Below are 17,245 nucleotides of genomic sequence, written 5' to 3' on the forward strand. Positions count from 1 at the left end.
CAACAGGTAAATAGTAAAGAGGATGCAACAAAGGAGATATGCACGGAAATATAAGAGGCTAATTTTGTTTAATAAGTTTTACATGTGTAAAATCAAATAATGGACGTATGTTGCGTAAACCCCGAGTCCTAAGCCGGAAGTGTGAGCAAGGCAATCGTCTGAAAATAAAAAGAAAATAAACGAGAGACAATATTATTTTGTCACAAAGTCATCGGGCTCAACATTGGTACATATAGTTTATTCGGCAGAAAAAACAAATCTGGCGAATGAATAATTTAAAACATGAATCTGATCTAATATCCAGATATATTGCCATATACAATGCGGTACAATATTCATGTCATCACATTCATGTATATATAGTACATATTTTTTTTGGATAATATACATGTATACTATACAGTTAATGACATTGTTAAGGCTATTGCTATTCAACCCGAAGAATACTGTACTAAACCAGCTAAACCATCGTATTGATCGAGAAAATGTCAGTAGTTGTTTTGCTGTTTTTTGTTTTGTTTATTTATTGGGGGGTGGGGGGTTATTGAATAAACCGGCTACAACAGCCTACGAAACAACACCTCTTCAGCCATCTTTGTTTAGAGCTAAAGTGCAAGACCTAGTCAAGAGTAATTAGAGACGGAATTTTCATTGTACAACAAAAACTAACAACGAATCGTCTCAATTTCGGAATTCCCAGTCTATTTTTGGTCAGATTTTGAAAAGATTCACGTTGTTCAGGGCCCGTGGAGGTAAATACAACGTTCTATTTTTTCTACTTTGTTGGATCTCAGCCAATAACCCCCCCCACCCCCCGGAATTGTTCAATCATATAATGAAGAGTAATATCTATATAATCATGCTAATGTGTATATAGTACAATATTTATATAGTCATACACACGTATATACGGTGTAATATTTATATAAAGATATAAATGTTTGTATATCATGTTTATATTTGCAGTCCTTACACCTGAGATATAGTAAATGGGATAAACATAAAATACACCAATCACCTTTCATTCCCTTTTCTCTCATGAGCTTCCTCATCGTTGGACTAGAAGTTGACCTGTTAATAAATGGAATAATTGTTTAATACGTACATGTATATATTGAGTCCTTAGGGGTTGTATTCGCTCTTGTATTGCTAATCATTTTTAAAAGGGGGATTTGTTGTTTTTATAGCAAGATTTACGTAAATGTGACCATCTCTTATGTATAGAGCCGATTTTGAAAAAGGTGGGGATGGGGACCGGGGATCTTTAGATATTTGTTAAAGCTCACACATAAAACCGGTGAAAATTTGTACATAACAACATTTCTCTCACCCCCTCCCCTACTCTGATTTTGTTTCCAAATGGTGAGGGAAAATAAACTATAATTATTGTTTCTGATATCCTTGTATCTGTAAACATTCAATAGCATACATTTACCACCATAATAGCAATAAGTTTATGTAATACGATAGATAAAATGTATTAGTAAAGAATCACGGAGGAGGTCGGTAAATTTGCTTTTCAATCTAAATTCTGCTCACCCTAATAATTTTTCCTGTTCCTTTTCGAAAGACTCTTTAGATTCCTGTTCCGCCTGTATTTTGTATTTCTTAATGGTTGCCGCGGAAATATTTCGATTTTTGAAAACGTCGTTCACCATTTCGTCCGTCAATTTTTCAAGTTCGGGCAAAGTCATTCTGAAGCAGCCAAAATGCGTGTCAAGCCAGCGCAGCGTCATCTCCATCCAATCTCTTCGCATAAAATTTTCATATCCCAGAGGTCCGCACAGCACAGCTGTTCAATAACAAGTAGCACAAGTCAACGAAAAACACAACAGTTAAATAATACATATATACCCGTGAAAAGAAAAACACAACAGTTGAATAATACATATACCCGTGAAAATAAAGGGGTACGATTTACATGAGCGTTAAGTAATAGCTATCAGGCTTAAATAAAAAATATGCTCCCCCCCCCCCCAACTATCAGCCACTACCCAGCAACCAATGAGGCCGTAGAATAAGAACATTCATCAAAGTACTGAGAGTACTCAGACGGAATACTAAGTAGTAGCAAATGATAGATAAAATTGCTAGCCTCAGCCTAGCATGGGTAGTAAGAAGGGAAATAACTATTTCTCTATTCATAATAGAGCATACACTAAAATTCGACAAAACTCGCTGAAGAAAAAACATGCGCTTTGATATTTTTAAATAGAGATAAAAAAAATAGCATCTTTGGAGTCGGGTATTTTTTTTCCACCTGAAGTCGGTCTACAGGGGAAAACAATCAAAATTTGCAGTTGCGTCACAAACAAAATACAAATCCTTACAATGAAAATTAACTGACTTACTTTGTTCCAGGAAGAGATCCCGGTTAAATGATTTTATACCCCCTTTCGAAATCAAGTTCTCCGCCTCTTTATAGATTCTCTTACACATGCGCGTCTGAACATCCCTGACTTTATGTCCATGCAAGTTCTTTTCAACCTGTTCTAGACAACCTACCTAAAGGAAACCAGATCATCGATTAAGTTATACACAACCTATAGGAAAACAGATCATCGATTAAGTTATACACAACATATAGGAAAACAGGTCAATGGTTGAGTTATAAAGACCACAGGCACTCAACCACTGGACCTAGAATTATCCTTTTTAGTACATGTAAGTAGAGAGTTCACTCGTCAAGCTAGATAGATACCCTGCTAAAAAATCCAGGTTACTGATCAAGGTATCTATTCAACCTCTCTAGAGGACTAAAAATTATAGATATCCGTCCGAAGAAATCAGGCCGCTGATGAAGATTTAAATTCCCACAAGATTCCGCATGTGTAAAACCTACTCACGTGCTCAATAACGATGAAATAGAGTAACTGATGCGTGATGGCGTAGTGTGATGTATCGTCTGACGTCATGAAATTCCAGCATTCTGGTGTGACTGTGCAACGAGGAACACTACTAGAAATACAGGACATTTTCACCAGATTACCGTATGTCCGTACCCCCCCCCCAATCAACAACAATCAAACAGATACACGTACGCAATGTTCAATCATTAGCAGTGGCAGATTTAGAGGGGGCGCAACCGGCGCCCCCCCCCCCTAAAATTTTCAAATTTAAGGTAAATCGCGGTATCTTGTTTCAGAAAATGTACTAAACGATAAAAGAAGCAATAATTTCTTCCGCTCCCGGAGAAATAAATGACAAAATCCTTTGATTTCTTGAATTACTTTGTTGGGAGAACTTAATTTTTTCCAAAAAAACCCTTAAAATTTGGGTCATTTTATTAATTTCACCTTATTAAAATGATAGAAAATAGTACAAATGACTTAATAGGAGAAATATTTCAAGCCCCATAAAATATGTAAAATTCGGGAGTTTCCGGGGGCTTCGCCCCCTGGACCCCCCACCAGGGCTTCGCCTTGCACCCACTGCCTCATAAAGTAGCCCCTCCCCCCCCCCCCCCCCCGTAACCACAATTCCGAGATCTGCCCCTGATTAGGGAGAGGGCTCATATAGGCTAAGCCTGCTGCCCACTCCCATTAATTTATTGAATGTTCGATCGTGTCGTCTCCGGCTGTCATCGTTTCAATCACAGCGTGTTACTTCGCTTGATTGAACATGCAAATTGGCCATTTGGTTTCAATAAGAGAGTTTGGATCGGTCACTGAGAACAAAAGTAAAACGCATTTAATTGAAATCTTTGAGAAGCCTGACCCAAAACATTGCACGTTCGAACAGGCAAAGTGATATGCTGCATGTTATTGGAACGATAGTAATTCAGAAAAGGACCTCCTCAAATACAATACGGTCCGAACTGTCAGAATTGAAATAAATTAAATATACCTGCATGACCGATTTATCTATTTAAATTCTTTTTTTGGTTGGTCGTTCGTTGGAAAGGACCGAGGAGTTGCGAATGTTCACCTGTTAAATGTTCCCATTACTCTGGCGTAACAAGCATCCCCATAATCTTCATTATAGGATGAATTAGTCCCAAGAGTGACGGATCTCAGGTCTGTCTCCTTAAACTGCACAGGTATATAGGGGAGGATCCAAGCTTTGCCGATCGTTTGGAGGAAGCGCTCGTAGTAGGCTGGGTCTGACTGTTTGACATACGGGAGGGCCTTGTCCGAGGTATCTCCGATTTTTGATTCCATGTTCTTAAGTTTGGACAGATATTGACTGGAACATGCAGAACTCTCGTGACACCTCTCCACAGCTGACGTCATCTGACCTACATTATCAATAAGAAATGAGCGAGATACGCTTCAATCTTATTTTTTCAAAATCCTAAATTTCTTAGGTTTAGATAACCGTGTAACAGTTGCATAGTTAATTCATTAACATGTGAATAATACTTATACATGTACTTTAAATCACAATCTATCCATGTCCAGCGCCAAATTAACATAAACTAAAATCTATGAAGATTTCTTTATTTATTTAAAGATATCATCAATTTATTTGATGCGTGCAACAATTCAACTATGGATATCTTCCAACAACTTATTACATTATCAATTCTGAATTATTGCGCGCATTATTTGAATTCTTGATAGCATTAAATATTTTATTGAATTGATGAGCGCTATATTTGAATTGAAGGTGTCTTCAGGTGACTAAATTATACACGTACTTCAATCGATTGAACCCACCCCCCATCCCTCCCCAATTCCTTAAATAAACCTTCGAAATTTTATTTAATATGTTCTTTACAGCACAGAATAAACAGTATTAAGGGATATCATACTATAAAGTCCAAGTAAATCAAATTTTGTTGATTCCAATCATTTTGCTTTCTTGAATGATGAAAAACCTCTCTGAATTTAAAATGTCTTACCCCCAATCCAAATCAACTTAGTTTTGCTGAAATTCATTTGACGCCCAAATACACATGCGTAATACTCCAGCAATCTCATTATCCCATCTACCGCGGAGAATAATAATAAATTCTTTTATTTAGACGGGATACTCTACTTATATTAATGATTTACACCTGGCAAATTCTTTACTGAGATCCATACAAAGGAAACACCTGTTAATCTGCCATTGTCTATGTTACTTGACCATTTATCAATGTGATTGATTGTATATTGTTTAACGTCACACTCGACAATTTTCCCCTCATATGGATACGTCACCATTGTCGATGAAGGGCTGTAAAATTTAGGCCTACGCTCGGCGGTTACGGCCTTCGAGCAGGGAGGGATTTTATTGTGTCACATCTGCTGTGACATGGGGCATCGGTTTTTGCGGTCTCATCCAAAGGACCGCCCCATTTAGTTGCCTCTTACGACAAGCAAGGGGGTACTGAGACCTATTCACACCCGGATCCCCACTGGATCCATTTATCAATAATGCTATGAAGTGTCCATTCACATCTGAAACCGGATAGAGGTTCAGTTATCATATTATTTCCAAATACTCGTAAAATGAGTTAAACGTGCCTTGTTATAATTTTGCCGACAATTGAGAACCGTCAGTTATTAGTGAAGTGGCATCAGAATATTGGGATCTTTATATTCTTCACCATTTAAAAAACGACAACACTTTTTGTCTTTATCATTTCTAATTAGTATACCAGGTATTTCTGCATAGTCGATAATAGATACGGAAATATAGGATCTCCTTGTCTACATCCCCTCGTCAGAAGACATCCACAATATAGTTAACCAGAAAAAAGTTAGTCAATAACTTTTGATGAAAAATATTGCACTAATCTCGCAGTTTGGCGACAGGAAGTCATTTTAATTAGGGAAGCAAATTACGTCCTAAGTTTATGGTTCTTTAGACGAATAGTGATAAGTTCGGTAATATTATCTACCTGCATGTATTTTAAACATTTGAGAAATATATGAACTGTAGTAAATGGGATGGTGAGAATTCAATTGAAGCACATGGTAAATGTAAGATCAAATTACCACCTGCTCCAAACAATTGATCTGCTCCGAACATAAGGCAGGCATAACCTATATGCACTGTATATACATTTTAATCAATTTCTCCAATCTTTACGTCTAAACTATTTCCCCCTGTATTTTCATTTCAACCTGTTTTCTCCTTTATTTAAAGTTTAAGCTGTTTTCTCCGATATTCATTCTTCATTTGTTTTCTCCCTTGCGGTTTCTCTTAAATATTTTGGCCTAGACCTGTCTTCTCCTATATTTACATTTTTTCTATATTTTTCATGCTTAAAATTGACAAATTCGACATTATCTCTAGTCACCGGACAAGATACTCGAACATTTAAACTCAATTTACTTCACAATACATGTTATTGTATTCATTTATAGATTTGACCTACCCTAATTGACATTTCACATGACTCTGTATTATTCAGAGTGGAATTGTGACCCCCCCCCCCAAAAAAAAAGAGAGAAAGACAAAAAGCAAACTCAAACGTCGCCCGTCATTTTCTGAAAATGGCACACACGTTCTCCTCCATGCCATTGATAAGAATTCGTTATCACCCCAAAAACTTGTCACGTTTTCAGCATGAAGTCTTATTAAAAGTCGAACAATAAAATGTAAAATTTTGGAAGGAGTGCCTACCACACAGACGTATCGTATATTGCATGACAATTCCACAACGTACCTTGTGCCATACGTAGACCAAACAGGCCATCCACGTTAATGTCGCTGTAGTCCGAGGCAAAGAAGTCGATCTGTTTTTCCAGATTGTACAGGACCTTCCCGAACAGATCATCGCCCGAGTCCACCAGGAGCCCCGAGGCCCCAAACACACAAAGGGCGACAACTAAAGTCCCTATCATGATGGCAGCGGTGCAAACGTATTAAACAGTGCTGTGTTGTCAACGCGTTATCTCTCTATCAGTAGACCAAGTCATATGATATCGGGCTCACTAAGATTACACCCTCCCCACATAATCTATAGACTCAGAATCCAATTTCTCAGTAAAGCTACAATCGTGTATTGTTTGAATGTTTCCGTATTCTGACGTTACATCATCCTATCTTTAATTATCTGTTCTTTTGATTTGTTTGAATTTTTTTAACAAGTTTTCACTGCACGCGCGGAGGTTATTTGGTGCAGAAAATCGAGAAAACCGTTTGTTACACCAGAAAATAGGAATTGGGGATGTTCTAAACGCAGTAATAATCGACGAAATTTACCGCTTTCAGACTTATTATATAGTCCTACTCAACCATTTTAAAAAGCTCGTTCTCAATCGCTCAAGTTATTACCTCACCTAAGCACAAAACTATTGATTTTATTTAAAATAAGCATCATCATGTCATGTATAAATTCAATCTTTGTTCTCTTTCTTCAGAGACCCGGGGCACAATAGGAGTATATAATATATAGGTATGTGCTGTTGTGGTCTATTTTCGATTTCCTCCCAAGAACCACTGGGCTAATTTAAGGTATTCAATGTGAAGGAGATTGAATAATTTTGAGCGATTTAAATCAAAATAAATGTTTAGTGTTAGATAATAATGAAAGTGAAATAGACCAAATTCACTCGACTGATAAATGATTGGGAGTCGAGATTTTTGCACTTGAAACATTTTGGAAGTTTTCCGCCCTTGATGAAAATAAGAAAAATCTAATTTTCTAAAAATATCTGCAGTAAATGATTAATTTTATTTCATAATTTTGTAAAGAGACAGTTTATGCAACTTTTTACCAAGAGATTTGTATGAAAACACTATTTCTTTTAAAAAATAGTTTAATAAAACATGATCTTCCCATTGACTTCAATGTAAAAGTCAAGGTGAAATTTATCAAGCAGTAATCAATATTTAGTAAATTCCTATGGTGGATTATTTTATTTGATAAACTCTTCAAAATGATACCATGGTTATAACAAGAGGCCCATGGGCCTTAACTGTCACCTGAGTATCATAGCCCATATCTGGAGTCTTTTGTGTACATGTTTATGGTATTTCAAAATATGCATAAATTCCTATTCAATTACAGAAGAAAAATGGAAGTTTGAAGTATATAAATCATCTTGACCCCCCCCCCCCCCCCCCTCCCCAGTCTATACTAGACCCATGGGCCGTGAATTGCACAATTTGAGAAGAGGACACTAGAACCATACATTTAGTTCATCTCCCATAACTGTAAAAGTAGATATGAAAAAAAAGAAGATTTTATACATTTTCTTATGTGGCCATACAGGCCCTGCCCATGGGCTTCAATCCCTGACCCAGGAAGCACAAATTTCTCAATTTAGGTAGAGAGCTTCATGGACATAATAATCATGCATTTAGTTCTTTTCAAATATATATGGGATTAGAGAATAATATTCTTTAAAGAATTAAAACATTTTTCACTATATGGCCATATTGCCCACCCTAGGGCCTGAACCCCTGACTCTGGAACCATGAATTTCACAATTTAGGTACATGTAGATAGCTTCATGGACATCATAATCATGCATTTAACATTTTTCAAATATATATGGGAGTAGAGAAAAATTTCCAAGATTAATACATTTTCACTATATGACCACATTGGCCCCACCCTAGGGCCTAAACCCCTGACCCAGGAATTTCACTATTTAGGTAGATAGCTTCATGGAGATCACATTCATGCATTTTTTCTCAATACAAATGGGTTTTCCAAGATTTTATATATATGTTCACTATATGGTCATTTTAGTCCTGCCCTAGGGGCTGAACCCCTGACCCAGGGGCCATAAATTTCACAATTTTGATAGAGGGCTTCATGAACATCATAACCATACATTCAGTTTTTCTCCCACATCTGTGGAGATGGAGAAATTTTTTGAAAATATGGCCTTTTTAAGCATATTTGGTCCCACCCTGGTGACCCATGTGGCCCCAAGGGTGGAAAGGTAATAAATTTTACCATTTATAGAGGGCGAAGCCCCCTCACGGCCCAAAGGGCTGTGAGAGCGGAGCTCTCCCTATAGGTAACACGTATATACATGTTTAAAAGGAAAATATAGAAAACTAATGAAAAATTAAACCATACCTATGGAACTTGAAAATTTTGGTCCCAATGGCGTCGATTCGAATACTATCGCGTGAACATGTATTTCTCTATTTTGAATCTCGTGTACTTAAGTTCACGTTATTCTGAGATGTTACATAAAATCCATAAAAGCATGTAAATCTTATTTTCTTAGTCATATATAATCACTCCTCGATTTAAAACGCGAATTATACGTTTCCTATGTTTGTGTATTTGCTAAACACCGACGCTGAATATGACGTCACAATGCACTGTTTTCATCAGTTGCATAACGTTTCCCGCGTTCAATGAATAGGCGGATCAAAAATGTCTAAAGTTAGAATACCTTGATTGAGCTCCCTCTTCACACGTTAGGTGCTAATATTGCGGGATATTTTTTGTCCTGTTATGGATCTAGATACTAATGCCAATATTTTTTGCTTCGCCCTCAAACACGGTCACGCCGTAAGACATATTATTCTTCTTATCTTAGAAATGCTTCACACCAAAAATGGTTGTAGTTTTCAAGAAGTTAAAAATGTAAAGTTGTAAATGGATGTCGACGTATGAAGACCAATGGCAGGTGACCTAAAAATATTGATGTGAATGATCAGTATGCATCGATTACCTTAAAGCTAACTTAGCAAATTTTTATATAGAGTAAAGATTGACCAAATCACAAACCCACTAGTCAGGATGGGGTTGGAATTTAAAGATTTAAAATCTTATATCAAATTAAATATTGGAAAAATGTTTTAAATTCTCATTCTCCCAAAACACTTCGATAAAATTTTACTGTGAATATGCAAGTATTCTCATGCCATGTATATTCAATTTTTTTCTCTCTTCAAATCTTGTCCCCAGAGCCAGGGCACAATATGAGTTTATACAATCTTTACATAGGAACAAATTTTAAGAACATGAATGTGACTGGACAAATCAACAACAAAGGTACAATCGGTCAAATCATCTACATGGGTATGATTAGTGAAATTAACAATATGGCTACGATTGGTCTAATTAACAACATGGCTACGATTGGTCAAATTAACAACATGGCTACGATTGGTCAAATTAACAACATGCCTATGATTGGTCAAATTAACGAGACAGTGAAATTGACTATATGGCTACAACTTGTCAAAGTAGCGAGACGGTGAAACTGACTACATGGGTACAAATCAACATCATCTAACACTACAGCATCATCACAAATATTGTACTAGTAAACAAAATCCAATTTTCTTGCAAATATCCACAAGTTATATCCTACACACATTGAAACATACAAAACTGCTACTGATGTCATTCAGAAAAGCCTCGTTTTGAACTTTGTTACTTCTATACATTCGATAATGATGAATGGCTAACTTTGACGGTGTGCTGGCACAGAAAAAAAAAAAGAAAATCAACTTTTTGACATCCATACATATTGCCAATCAATCTGTTCTTGAATACGTTAAGAAAGTTTCAATATATATTTTAGAGTAACTGAGCCTTATTTTGACTGCAGCATTGATCATCCATATTTTTAAATGGGATTACACAAAAAGAAGAGTTAGGTACTTTAGATGTCTTCTTTATTAATCATATACAAAATGTTTATTTCTGTTAAAAAAAGAATATTTTTGTACAAAATGTATACAAAGTTGACTACCATATTAGAGTTCCAGATCTGTACTCGTCAGAGTTCCACAGCTGGAAGTTTTGATGACAGCAGCCTTTCTTTAACAAAGCTGGGAATAATACAATCACAATCAATCATGAATAAATCCATGAATATTCACCGTGTTTCCACTAACAAGTTCATGAATCACACCCTGTTTGTTTTTTCTTTGATGATGAGTTCAATCAAATAGCCAGCTCTCTTCATACACTGGCCATTGAGGACAACCTCCATAAGAAAACAGGGAGGAAGAGAGCTCTCAGTCCCATCTGTTGATGATTTTACATAAATAAAAACTTCTTATGTACTAATCTCCCTCATGTACATTCTCAGGATCATCGTTCATCAAACAATGGTGTGGAATCTCCTGCAGTATATCCCTCATGTCTGGGGCTGGGCCGGGGGGAGGGCCTCACTCCCCGTGGGCTCTGTCCATGCCTTGGTGTACTGGGCTTCGTGGAACCCGATCTCTTAGCCCACATCTGGGCAGCTTTGGCCCAGTCCATGCCTGCTGTGCTAGGTCCTGCTCTTGGAGTCTGTCCTTGATGTTGGGGAGTTGTAGAACCTGAAAAACAGGCATACACAATTCATCAGTACAACAGCACGCTAAACAATGGGTATACCAAATAAAGTATGAAAAATGTAACTACAAAATTTACAATATGCATTACTTCTTATAACATGATTTCATTTTATTGCTGTTTAAAACATTCACAGTCCAGATAACTGTCTTAGAGTTTTGCTACTATTAATATACTAAAATTTCTGTCTATCCCAGACATTCATTCAGATTAATGTGATGCTACATTCAGATTAATGTGATGCTACATTCAGATTAATGTGTCTACTTACCCATTCGAGGTGTAGCTTTGGGGGTTACTCCAGGCCAGGCAGGAGTAGTGGCAGCCCGTGGGGTGGGGCGATAGGAGGGGGTCTGGGCAGGCTGATTGGCAGGTGTTGTCATGGGATGTGAAGGAGTCATCATAGGGGTCATCAAGGGCGTTCCCATCGGCTATAAAAATCGTCATGGAAACATTATATTGGTATGAAAAGACAGTGTGGCAGAGATATTTCTGTATATGCATATCAGTATTTTTTTGTTGTGCTAAATAAAACTCCTATATCAATAAACACTACTAGTTATTGTAATTTGAGAAATCATTAATTGCTGTAAAGAAATTTGTTTTAGTGATGTAATTGTTTAAAACTGCTCAATAATTCATGATTTGGGACAATTTTAATACTGTACACTTGTATCAAGCACACTAAGAGTGCTGAAACATCTTGATGTTAGTAAAGAAATAAAGCATTTCAATTCAATAGACTCAATTTCATTAACACACCCAGTACAAAACCCACTGAAAGACAAAAATGTTTTCTTAATAAATAGCACCTACAGATTGAGTTGAGAATTAGTTTCAGCTGAAGTACTGGTCTATGTATAGAAGGGTTTAATTTCTTTTATCATTCTTCTCATACTTGTCATTTCTGCTATACAGGTCCTCAATTTGAAGAACCATGTTATCTTATATCATTACAGAGGTCAAAATCTGGACAAAAGCAGATCCACCCCACTAAATATTCATCATTCATCTTGTATATGCTTTTATGTCATTGCTTCTCAATAACTAAAATTCTTCAGATTTATTGAAGGCGACCTGATACATTACGTTGACTGAAGACAACCTGATACATTAAGTTGATTGAAGGCGACCTGATACATTAAGTTGACTGTTAAAGTTTTAAAGCAGAAAACCCTTGTCTGACAGGCCATTTATGTCATTTAGTAATGATAAAACCAAAATAAAGTTAGATTAGATTAAAACTAAAAACGTCTGTCAAAATTGAGTCCTCGAAAGTTTTAAACTGAATTCTACCACCCTACAACTCTCAGACAACATTCATTCCTTTTGACAATCAATGCGCAGAAGTGCTGGACATTATAATAACCAATATAAAATTCTGAAATCAGGGGCAATAACTCTAATTGAATATCATAAGCTTTTGAAGTGCATTGGGCCTTCTTAGTATTCACATAATGCATACAGCTTCTGCAATAAAACTGACCACATTAAAGTTATTGAAGTTCCCAGCAACTTGTGGGGTTGCCCCTGGTGTGACTCCCGGCGTCATTCTCGCTACCCGAGGTGTGGCACTAGCAACCTGGGCCAATGTGTTGTAGATGTTGCTAGGCAACCCAGCGGCAGCTCTATGGATTGTTGCTGCGTCAACACCTGAAAAAACCCCACCAAAAACGTACAGCCTGGACAAAAAAAACAACAATCCAATACAGAACGGACAAGTAAAAAATACACACAAAAGAAACAAAAAACAAAAAAAACCCAAAACCATTTTTAGTTCTCCCATTGAGGATAAGGTGAAATACGTAAAAAATAAAATGAGGGTAAAAGATTCTGTGTACCCAGTGTCTTTAAGACATCTAAACCTATGTTTTATCCTACCTTGGAGATTGATGCTAGGTGTGGCAAAGTTAGAGCCTGGTACTGGGGTTCTGGTACTGGCAGGGGTACCTGTTAAAATAGGAAAATAATGTGCAACCATCAGAACATGGGAGTAATCACAACAGACTGTACTACTGACCCCAGTGATGTACAAAAAGTTTTAAATTTTCTGACATGAGAAATCTCGTAAACCTTAGACCTAAAAGTGTGCTTAAAAACCTCCTGAATTTACAACACACAGCAATGTCTTCTCTCCCTGTAATGGTTATAAAAAAAAAGAGGACTTAAACCAGTGATCCTTCAACTGCTATATACCCTTGAGATGGGATTTTAAAATGTATTTCTAAAATTTATAATGTTTCAAAAGGAGTGGAAAGTAAAATGAAAGTGAAATCTTGACCTGGGATGAAAGTAAATCTTGACCTGGGATGAAAGTGAAATCTTTACCTGGGATGGGGTCCCTGAAGTGTTCCTTGAACCATCGCATCAGAGAGTTCAGAGAGTGGAAGTTTTGTTGTCGGTAGCGCAGTCCGTCTGGCGTGATAGATATATACTCGTGCCGTGGCTTAATGCGGGGCATATACGACAGGAGAATCTTCCCCGGGTACTGCTTTACCAGAGACAGGAGATAAGGAATCCTGTAACAGGGATAACTATTTAGCTGTTTATCAAAACCTTTATAAATCAAGTCAAACACAGTGTATGTTAATGATTTTTTTTAACTTAATACACAGATTCAAGTTTTGTATTAGGCCATCATTTAAAATATTTTTGTTTGATGTACTCCGACCCCCAAATTTTTCAAGGTGGGTCGGTAGGTAGGTTTTTTTTTTTTTGGAATGTCATGATTTTTTTTTATATTTTCTTTTAAAATAAGGAGATTTTTTTTATTTTTCAAGGGAACCAAAAAAATAAAATAAAAAATAAATAAATATAGAAATAATGAAATTTTAAATTGCTGAAAAAAAATGATCGGGTAGGAGCATATTTGATGGGTCGGTCGGAGTACATCAAACAAATCCATTTTTATTTTTGGCCTTAGAGAACAGGAATTCAAGGTGTTTAGATTTGACTCAAACACTATATTCAACACATATAAGGACCTCTCAATAATGCCCATGTGTGAACTATTTTAGTGTGTGTACTAAGTGGCAAACTATCAAGTATTCATCTAACATTCTATATTAGGTAATCAACTTGAATAATTCCTACAGACTTTGGCAAGTTTCATCAACTATCACAACAATTTACCAACTAATAAAACAATCTTTGAAACATCTTTAGTCAGAGTTACATGTGCCTTCACTCTGTCTTCCTCATTAGATAGAACATGAACTGCAGTGTCTCACTAATCACTGTTCACACTGTGAAGTCTATCAGGGAAGTTTTAAGGTACATATATGTATTTCATGATGTCCATTTATTTATAAGACTTCGTTTTTTTGAGCGTAAGTGACTGAATATAATCAATTAAAACGTTGATATTTTTGTAAAACTGCACATAATTGACATAGATCTAAACAAAAGTTTTTTTTAAGTAACTTAACTTGACCTTGATGATTCTGACTCACGAATACTCGTAAATAAATATGATTTTACAGTCACTTTTGTTACCTTGATGATCCTGACACATGGATAAAATACCTGTGACTAAATTTGATTTTACTACAATTTATTGTCAACCTGTAGTAATAACTTTTGTAAAATAAGAGCGACTCAGGTGACCTAAACATACTGAATAATACTGATTTTAAAGAACTTAAGGTTACCTTGATGGTCCTTTCTTCTTCTCCTCCAACAAACTCTTCTCCAGAATCTCCCGTTTCACGCCATCTGTCTCCTTGTAATATTTAAAGTTCATCACGTCACGTGCAAACGCTGCCATTGGCTGGATGTGGCGGGCAATGATTTCATCCAAGTCTTCAAATTCCTTGAAAAACATGATACAAATAGTCAACTATCCAAATGAACATTCATTGGATCCTGTAACTTTCTTAATAACACTCAGCTAGTCCATTATCAAGAACAGAATTTGTTAAGTTATTACTACATGTATTTGATGCTGAATTGACAGGTAATTATTGGTGAGCTGAAAATGTTTGTTTTTTGGAGGGATGAGACCCCCCCGTAAAAGGAATGTTTTAGTAGCTCTGGTTTGGATTTCTCAAAAACAAATAAGTCAAAACTTGGTCTGGGATTTTACTCAAATTTTGATTGCTCTAAAAAAAACCTCAAACTTAAGTTTGAAATTTTTGTTGTTGAAAAATCCAAGCCTGATTTTTCAAATTACTCAACAATGATTCAGTTTCCCTGATCCTGTCAACTGGTGTTTTTTTAAAAATATAGAATAAGAATCCTCAGCATCATTCACTGTAGAAGAAACCTTTAACAAATTATGAAATGGACACACAAATGGAGGGAGGGGGCATGCATTGCTACTAGCCATTGATTGGGTACTCCAGATTTTAAACATTATTTGATTTGGTACATGATCCTTATAGAGTGATTCAGTATCTCTGACATATAAAGAACTCAACATTGATTGGATACCTCATACTCTGTAAATTACTCAACTCTGACTGAAAAATTACTCAACTCTGACCTAAAAATTACTCAACTCCGACCTAAAAATTACTCAACTCTGACCGAAAAATTACTCTACTCCGACCTAAAAATTACTCAGTTGTTTAGTATCTCGGACTTTTAAATTACTCCACAGCGATTTAGTACTTCTGACCCTATAAAGTACTTCACATTGATTTGTTACCTCTGATCCTATGATAAGGGAGGTGCCCAAACTAAAGGCATTTTCTTTCCCCTCCTCCTTGACATCGATGTGCTGCATAATGCCATCAGCTACCTTCCATGTCACAGTCAGGTGATCTGACCCCTGTAAATAAATTAAAAGGTCAATATCAAGAACGAATAATGTATATGTCACAGTCAGGTGATCTGACCCCTGTAAATAAATTAAAAAGTCAATATCAAGAACGGATAATGTATATGTCATGGAGATATTAGTAATATAATATTGTCCTGTACCGACAGTTTTACAGATCACCGCTGATGGCGTTGTGTATATAACATCTACATAAACACACCACTAACAGCCACAGATAGTTTACAGTGAGGAATGGTGTGTATATAACATCTACATAAACACACCACTAACAGCCACAGATAGTTTACAGTGAGGAATTGTGTGTATATAACATCTACATAAACACACCACTAACAGCCACAGATAGTTTACAGTGAGGAATGGTGTGTATATAACATCTACATAAACACACCACTAACAGCCACAGATAGTTTACAGTGAGGAATTGTGTGTATATAACATCTACATAAACACACCACTAACAGCCACAGATAGTTTACAGTGAGGAATGGTGTGTATATAACATCTACATAAACACACCACTAACAGCCACAGATAGTTTATAGTGAGGAATGGTGTTCCACCTGTTAAAGGGTAACAAAGATATCTTCATTTTGTCAGGGGTGGGGGTATGGTTAATCCTGACCCAGGGCTGACACTGTCAGAACAGTGACAATTTGTCTAATCCGTACATCTTACAATCCAAAATGTTTGTGCACAGTGCACATATTTCCACAGTCCTTTAGATTCTATTGTAAATACAAATACTGTGGACAAATCACAGTGTGCAGCACCAAACATTGAAGATTTAAATCTGCGTGGTGACAAAGAAAAACAGATTTACTAAGTGCATTCATTGCTATAGCAATATCACACATCCTTTGTCAAATTAACAAGTGCCCTGAACTTCCTTTGGGAATACACATGGATCATGCACATTGGTGTGTATCCGGGGTGTATTTAGGTGTATGCACATTGATGTGTATCGGGGGTGTATTTAGGTGTATGCACATCGATGTGTATCTGGGGGTGTATTTAGGTGTATGCACATTGGTGTGTATCTGGGGCGTATTTAGGTGTATGCACATCGGTGTGTATCCAGGGGTGTATTTAGATATATACTTGAACTCCCAAGTGTCCACATCAACATAACAACTGACATGTGCACAGCAATCTGCCCCTCCTTCTGTGAGGGGACTGTGTACGAGGATTGATCCCTGAGTTTGTGGACTTTTTTTTATCTTATTGTGATGAATCGTAAAATATACATAGTTATGAACTAGAGACTT

At 36.5% G+C, this 17,245-nt stretch overlaps 2 protein-coding genes across 5 annotated transcripts in view; both read right to left on the reverse strand.

Annotated features, from left to right (window-relative positions):
• Positions 1–49: 49 nt before the first annotated feature.
• LOC125661799 (UPF0764 protein C16orf89 homolog) lies at positions 50–6,915 on the reverse strand. Of its 4 annotated transcripts, none has more exons than XM_048893927.2 (7): positions 6,599–6,915; positions 3,928–4,237; positions 2,847–2,958; positions 2,352–2,505; positions 1,540–1,792; positions 1,019–1,071; positions 50–158 (listed from the first exon to the last, which is right to left on the reverse strand). In XM_048893927.2, the coding sequence occupies exons 1-7, from the start codon at positions 6,774–6,776 to the stop codon at positions 79–81; spliced, it is 1,140 nt and encodes a 379-aa protein (XP_048749884.2). In that variant the 5' UTR covers positions 6,777–6,915; the 3' UTR covers positions 50–78. The 4 variants fall into 4 exon arrangements, with proteins under 4 accessions (XP_048749884.2, XP_048749885.2, XP_056008775.1 ...); XM_048893928.2 differs by having other exon boundaries at positions 2,847–2,955; positions 6,599–6,904; XM_056152800.1 differs by having other exon boundaries at positions 50–1,071; positions 6,599–6,904.
• Positions 6,916–10,510: 3,595 nt separating this feature from the next.
• LOC125661721 (transcription elongation factor SPT6-like) overlaps positions 10,511–17,245 on the reverse strand; it is a 42,921-nt gene continuing 36,186 nt past the window's right edge. Inside the window, exons 29-35 of the mRNA XM_048893866.2 lie at positions 15,843–15,965; positions 14,845–15,005; positions 13,523–13,713; positions 13,076–13,144; positions 12,681–12,847; positions 11,466–11,625; positions 10,511–11,178 (exon numbers count right to left, since the gene is read on the reverse strand). Coding sequence (XP_048749823.2) covers positions 10,949–11,178; positions 11,466–11,625; positions 12,681–12,847; positions 13,076–13,144; positions 13,523–13,713; positions 14,845–15,005; positions 15,843–15,965 — 1,101 coding nt within the window. The 3' untranslated portion in view covers positions 10,511–10,948. The remainder of the gene's footprint in view (positions 11,179–11,465; positions 11,626–12,680; positions 12,848–13,075; positions 13,145–13,522; positions 13,714–14,844; positions 15,006–15,842; positions 15,966–17,245) is intronic.

The sequence above is a fragment of the Ostrea edulis genome, chromosome 1 (assembly GCF_947568905.1).
Source record: "Ostrea edulis chromosome 1, xbOstEdul1.1, whole genome shotgun sequence".
NCBI classification, from domain to species: Eukaryota; Metazoa; Mollusca; class Bivalvia; order Ostreida; family Ostreidae; genus Ostrea; species Ostrea edulis.